The sequence below is a fragment of the Cardiocondyla obscurior genome, linkage group LG19 (genome assembly GCF_019399895.1).
Source record: "Cardiocondyla obscurior isolate alpha-2009 linkage group LG19, Cobs3.1, whole genome shotgun sequence".
Lineage (NCBI taxonomy): Eukaryota > Metazoa > Arthropoda > Insecta > Hymenoptera > Formicidae > Cardiocondyla > Cardiocondyla obscurior.
Window position 1 is genome coordinate 1,577,405 of NC_091882.1, and position 7,078 is coordinate 1,584,482.

At 44.4% G+C, this 7,078-nt stretch overlaps 2 protein-coding genes across 2 annotated transcripts; one reads left to right on the plus strand and one right to left on the minus strand.

Moving 5' to 3' along the window:
* The first annotated feature begins 2,721 nt into the window (after window positions 1-2,721).
* Mrpl2 (mitochondrial ribosomal protein L2) lies at window positions 2,722-4,238 on the plus strand. Its single transcript, XM_070669283.1, has 2 exons — window positions 2,722-2,987; window positions 3,500-4,238. Exons 1-2 carry the CDS (start codon window positions 2,759-2,761, stop codon window positions 4,174-4,176), a joined length of 906 nt encoding a protein of 301 aa, XP_070525384.1. The 5' UTR covers window positions 2,722-2,758; the 3' UTR covers window positions 4,177-4,238.
* Window positions 4,226-6,860, minus strand: Sfxn1-3 (Sideroflexin-1-3). Its single transcript, XM_070669282.1, has 4 exons — window positions 6,357-6,860; window positions 5,829-6,005; window positions 5,117-5,505; window positions 4,226-5,027 (listed from the first exon to the last, which is right to left on the minus strand). The coding sequence occupies exons 1-4, from the start codon at window positions 6,542-6,544 to the stop codon at window positions 4,783-4,785; spliced, it is 999 nt and encodes a 332-aa protein (XP_070525383.1). The 5' UTR covers window positions 6,545-6,860; the 3' UTR covers window positions 4,226-4,782.
* Between the last annotated feature and the right edge of the window lie 218 nt (window positions 6,861-7,078).

The window sequence follows — 7,078 nt, forward strand, 5'->3', positions numbered from 1 at the left end:
ATCCTCGCGTCTGTATGAGTTAAAGCGGCATTTGGAGAGACGTACAGTTCTAATACACGTAATTCGTCGTAAACTCGCTTAATCGCGTTATTTGAGTCTCTCGCCGTAAACCACAAGCGTGGATATGCGTATAACAGTACGCGTCGAAGATAATAAGATGCTCGGGAACAGCGCGGAACAAAGGAAACAGACGCGGCTGGAAACGAAGCGAAAATAGATAGAACGTAGTTAAAAAGAAGTTTAAAGGAAATTTATCTCGAAAATCGGCTCTCGTTCAAAATTATTAAGGAAAGATATAAATTTATAAACAGCGTAAATAAAATGTGAGGCTTCTTAAAAAATTAAAAATTAAAAATTAAAAAAAACCTATTGTACATTTTTCTATATTTTGTGGAATGGAGAATAATAGCACATCTCGAACAATCACGGTTCTAGCATTCGTAATTTTCTGCAAACGCGATTAATATTATCGCGACTTAGGAGTGTTACAAGCGCTACGTTTCAAACAGATGTACCGCTGCGTAGATTAACAAAAGCGTCGGGCGATGTTGGAAAAAGATAAAAGAAATAAAAAGAAATGTCGGAGGGTCTGCGAAGGCGATGGAAAACGAAGGGGTTGAGATTAGGAAATATTAAGAAAACCTTGGGAGCGTGGTGCGGTGGAAAGTTGGATGTTGATCGTGATAGCGGTTGCACGTTAACACAATGCGAGGACGTTCGTTAGTTAACTGCCGCTTGTTTCGGGAGTCGCTCGATCGCTGTTAAATCTAGACGAATAGAGCGCAGCGATGCGCTGTAGGGAGAGACGTAGTTCCCTGTATGAGTAATTCTCTGTAAACTCGACTAATCGTGTTATTCGAGCTACCCGAGTCGGAGAGCGGGCACGCGTAGTTATGTAATGGTAGCGTTAAAGCGTTAATAAGGATCGCGCGACGGTGCTCGAGAACAGAACGAAGAAACGAAGGAAATAGTGGCGGGTGGAGGTGCGTCGAAGGTGGCGGGAAGGAGGGACGAACGGTGGAAAACGGTGAAGGATGAAAGGGAGGAAAGCGCGGGGAAGGAAGTGGCGGTTGGTCTTTCGGTCGTGGTAGTCGCGGGAGTCGTGGTAATAAATGGGCAACACGAGCGCTTATAAGGGGTAGGTAATCTAAAGCTTTGGAGGCGGCGGCGCAGCGGGGGCTGTCGAGAGAAAGGACGGGCGAGGGAGGCGGTGGAGGTAAGGGAGAGAGGAGGACGAGGACGATGAAGAGGCAGGCTAAGCGGGAGTGCGGGAGAGAACGCCGTGTGTAGGGTGAGAGGGTCTGGTTGGAGGAAAGCAAAGCGGAGGAAGGGGCGGATAAGGGTGGTTACGGACGAGGGTGTGAGATAAGGTATAAGGTGGGTAAGATGGCGGACAATTTGCCGCTCGACTACTCTTGCCCGCACCCCTCCCTGGACGATTCCAACCTCCACCTTCCTCCGAGCCCCCCTTCCGGTCTATGTACCGGGTAATAGATGTTCCTCCTTCACGACCAACGCGGAGACGCTGAACGCGCGCGCAAAAGCGTGCACCATCCTCCTTTATCTCCTCGGTCTCTTCCCCCGGCGGTGCTTTTCTCTCTCGCGGCAAGACAACGAGAAACGAGGAAACGACGGTCGGCGGGGGTGGCGGGCGCATGAACGTGCGTGACGGTGAGAATTGCGCGTGCACGTGAGGCATGCATATACATATACGGCAGAGAGTTGCGGCTGCGTTTCATCTACATGGAAAACTGCCGCTCTGACGGAGTACAATCGTCGGTGGGTACGTAGGTATTTAAACGTTCTCCACACAGTCACCCGCTGTCGCGCTATCCCAACCCCGCCGGGCCCCCTCACTTTCACCCCTTTCTCTCGTTCGCCCCCGGAGCCGTCGGCGTTCCCCAGTCGGCAGACCGCACCAGCGTGCTCTCTCTTAGCATTCCATCCGCCATCTTCTCACTTAATAAAATAATTACCCCGGGCCAATTAAGCGTTCCCCTCTACGCCGTTTCCTTTATGTGGGAATCCGTGCGCGTTTTCCACAGACGACGCGCGGCTTTTACCGATAATAACGCGGCATGTTACTTGAATGTTTATTCGTTATCGTTTTGCGTGGCCAAAATCTTAAGGAATGCCGGCTAATTGGCGCGTTATATCCACGCGCGTTCGCGCGACAATACTTTGCCACGCTTTTTAATCCCGCAGCTTTGCGTAGATTAATCTCTACGATATGACACAATAAATTCTAATAAAATTCCATATCGCGTACGAGAATTATCAAATTTAATTAATAAAAGTCTACGTGTCAAAATTCCGCACAAAAGAGAGATAGAGTAGCCCTCAAAAAGTTATCAAATCTATAATCATTTTTTAAGATATAAATATCAGTCTTTCGCAGCTCGAGTTGAATAAAAAAATAGTTTAACTTATTAAAATTAATTTATATAATTACCATTACCTTTTCCCGGTTTCTTCTTTTATTTGCAATTAAAAAATCATGCCGTTGTACCAAAAAAAAAATATTAAACACCGATTTAATTTTTTCTAAAATAATAGAAATTTTAAAATATTATATTTTGTTATAAAAATAAACTTGAAACCAGCGGTGAACTCTCCCGATCGCTTTTAAAGCTTTCTAACCACGTTTGTGACTTTATTGAGCGATTCCTACCTTATTATCTGACGATTAAGCTGGCTCTCGTCGGCGAGAATAAAGTTTAAGATAGCGCTACTATCAGGCATAACACACGGACCTAACATGTCTGCCGCAGTATTGACGCGTCTCGTTCTTGGCCAACAAATATCCAATTTTACTGGATTGACGGCCTCGGTGTTCTCTCACGTGCCAAGGAGATACAAATGGAAACTCGTGAAGCTACCGGAGATAGGCCATGGCAAAGCCTTTCGGAGAATCGTCCACTTCAAAGATGAGTACACGGTGGAACCTTTGCAAGTAACAAATCTAGCAGGCAGGGATCCTGTTACTGGTACGTCGTATCATTATTACGGGGTCTTTATTCCTTTCTTTTTAGATCGCACGTTTCGCTAGTAGTTTCTTTTTTACATTGGTTAACATAAAATTTGTACAATGCCTTGCATGTGCTACATAACCTGTTAGACTTTGATAGTAAGTCTGACCTCTATTGATAAGAACAAAAATCTACTGGTAGATAATTCAGATAACTACGTACCGACTTGGATTTAATAATTTGACAGACACAATTTATTTTAATGAGAATTTTCTTTAACATTATAAGAACGTTAAACTTGTCAATTAATTTTTAATTCGAAATTTATCTTGAAAATCTTGTCAATTAATGTATAACTTTTGTTTAGCTTGTTTTATAAATTTTTTATAAATGAATAGTCGGGATAAATATATATTATTTTTTTTTTTAAAGACGCATTGTTTTTTAATTATCGCTTCGCGTCAAAGCGTCTTGTTCGAAGAACAGAACTGTAGTTAGAAAAATAAATCGCTTTTGTGTTACTAAAACAGGTAGAGTAGTGGTCAAGGGTATCGGGGGAGGCATAAAGCACAAGTATCATTGGATCAAGTGGGTCAGAGATGGACCGAAGGATCTTAACGAACCGCCGAAAGAAGAGAAGGTCCTGGCAGTCTTCAAGGACGGCTGCCGAACGAGCTTTGTCGCGTTGGTCGGTTCCGGTCAGGAGCTCAAGTATATTTTAGCCACGGAGAACATGAAGCCGGGCGACATAATACGTACCCATCAGGGAATACCGCGCAATCCTGTGAGACCCTCGGAGGGTGACGCCTACCCTCTCGGTGCTCTGCCCATGGGGACTCATGTTCACTGCGTAGAAAAATTTCCGGGAATAGGTGGGTTCCTAATTCACGCCGCTGGTACCTACGGTGTTCTACTGAATCGCGAGGACGATCGCGTGATAGTGAAAATGCCGAGCAAGAATCGTTTTAGCTTGCACGAGTCGTGCATGGCTACGGTCGGCCGATTATCGAACGTCGAGCACAGTTCCACGCCGGTTGGTAGCGCGGGAAAAAATCGGGAGCTGGGAAATCGGCCGAGGAGCGGACTGTGGCATCGTAAAACTGGCAGATTCGGCCGTAAAATCCGACCACCGCCTCCTGTACAAATCGTTGGCGAATTTCGATCACCTCCTGAAATTCTTGTTTTGAATTCTTATCACAACTCGTAAGATACTTAGATTAAATTGAAGCAGTAAGATTAATAACGTGTAATAAACGTTTGTTTCAAGTATTCAACGTTGAATTTTATTGTCTGCGTCATCCACTTTCTCATTTAACGAGAAACAACATTTATATATCGTTAAGTCAAATGTCATACATATGCAAGTTAAAGATAGATATGTATGTAGTTTGGACGTATATGTATATCAAGAGAATCGTTCTCGGATCATAAGCGGGGTGTCGGCTGTTTAGAAAAGTCTAAAATTCTGAGGCATTAAATATAATAAATATTTTATAAAAAATAAAATTTTTTTTTTCTCAAACGGTATATAAAAATTAAAAAAAGAATAAGTGTAAGATTAGGAGATGATAAATAAATTGTTCTCAAAATAAAATAAAGACACCCCGATACGATAATTTTTTGCAAATCTTTATCTCACCGTCACAAACGTCTATTAATTTGTATAAGTAACAAGTGCAATCGTTGGAAGTTCATTAATAACACGTACTTGAAATTATTCTATTCAGGAATGTCTCGAGTATACCTGAGCTTTGAGAGTAGGCCGCGTACTCTGAACCACAAAAATAATTAAATACTGCACGCTAATTATCGCTTAAAGGCCCTTATTATAATACACAGTCTCCAGACTAGCATCGTGCGATCGTACTTGTTCTCGTACGTCGGATTCCAATTGATTTACCGAGATAGGAACGCGCTGGGCGAAAAGAGCGCAGCAGAGCGGCGTCGCGAATGTTAGACACACTCCGCAAATTAAAACTTGAATTGGTCCAGCCGCCCATTTCGCGTTGCGCAACAGCTGCCTTCGATCCAGGTAATTCATTACAATCGGCGCCAATACTGCAACAAATAAAGCAAAATGTTTGCGACGATTCCCCAAAGAATTTCATCAGATATAAATTAACGACGCAAGTGCAGAGAAAACTCACTCATACTCGGAGAGGCCATAAATATTCGTGATAACGTCACGGTCGCGATCGCCTGTTTAGCCGCGAGCTTGCTGTGCCCGACTTTCGTGCCGTCTTCAGTTTGCAATTCAATACCATTTTGGAGCTCGGTGACTCTCATAAGAGGGATGTTGACGCAATTAGCCGCCGCAACTGCCGCCAACGGCACTAATCGACCAGCCAGCGGTGGTCCACGTTTCGCGAGACGGTTCAGGGTCAACGCCGTTATCACGGCGCCTCCCGTAGCGCCGATGTAACTCTGCGCCAACGTTTCCGTCGGAATCGGGCTCGAGCCGCTGCGGTTCGTGTAATTCACGATAGCGTTGAATGACTGATTGATCCATTGCCAGAAGATTACAGCCGGCGTCGATCTACGAAAGGATTGTAAATAATTCATCGAGCTATAATTCACCTTCCCGACAATTGCCGCGTCTAATCAGCAATTTCTTTAACGACTTCTGTAATCGACCAATTTTCTAAACGCTTTTTTTTGTCCAAGACTTTTACCGTCCCGAGAAATTTAAGAACCGAGAAAGTCAATTATTGAAATATTATTTTCATTGCGTATTGAATATTCTATTCTGTTTCTCCGGCTCAAGATAACGTAATGAAATGCTTTAGGTCATAGTATTTGAGTGTTTTTTATCGTGTTATCGACACAAACCTTTTTTTGCGTCAACACTCAGTTACGTACTTGTAAAATGTCATCATACAGCCGGTTATCATCATATTCATAGGAACTTGCGCGCTCATACGTCCTATCAGCAGCATTTTTTCGCCTGTGTCGGGGTGGTAAGCGCTGTCGTAAAGATATTTGCATTTCCACAACTCGTTTTCGGTGACGCCTTGTTTTTCCAAAGTCTCGCCCTGTCTACGATATTAAAATCATTAGGCAAATTGTTATTTTGCGCTTACGTAAAAAAATTAAACTGATAATTATTCATTAAACTAGGGAAGATGCATCGTGACTTGCGTTACTTAGATTTCGTTAGAATTATCATTTTATTTTTTTTTTTTTTTAACATAAAACTAACGCGCGATAAGTTAACGATAATCGGACCTCGAACTCAAGGCGTAGGCAAAATGCGTGTGAGAATGTTGCCGCGCATTGATATATATAATATTTTTCACACGTGTGCGATTGGTGACGTAACCATGTTGCCTACGCGCGCATTCCAACCGAGGGAAGGGAAAAAGGAGAACTAATTTTAGCGCCGACTACCTGTATCTCGTGACGACATCACGCGCGTGCTCAAGCTGCTGGCTCGTGGCGAAGACATTGAGCGGGTTCGTTACCGTCAAGAAGTGCAATGCCCTGCCTCGATAAGTACTCTGATCCCAGTACGGTTTGTCGATGTCTACGTCCTTCGACGCGACGCCTAACGCCGCGACTTCCTTTCCTCCCGGCATCACCTCGACCGTGCCTTTCGTTCTCGAACCCGCTCGGGGTGTATTCTCTTCCGCCAGCACCGGCGTTCACCTACTCTTCCCCACTTCACCGTCACGAGAACGTGTCAGCGAATCTGTCTGCTGGAAGCTCGACAGCCTCCAGAGAGACGGCATACGTGATGTTACGACCGTTCGCAAGACAGGCTGATCACCCAGCTCCCAGCCGACTGACCCGCTCCAGAGTCCAGCCGCCGGGTTCTCCTCTCTCTCTGCTCACGTTTCTATACGCCCGGCTCCGTTTTCCTTCCCTCCCTACTTCGATCCAAACTACATCGCTGGTAGCCTTGCTTTTGCCGACTCTCATCGATAAGGCCTGGTGCGTGCGCACAACCCGCACGGCGGTGTCTACGTTTGGTAAACTTCCCACGAGATGGTGGCACGCAGTGGAAATTTCTCCGCGCAAAATTGATAAAAGTTTAATTTCAACGTAAGATATTAATATTTGCCCGAAATGTTAATTTTTTTTAGCGTCGATTTTATCGATAGGCAAAGAAC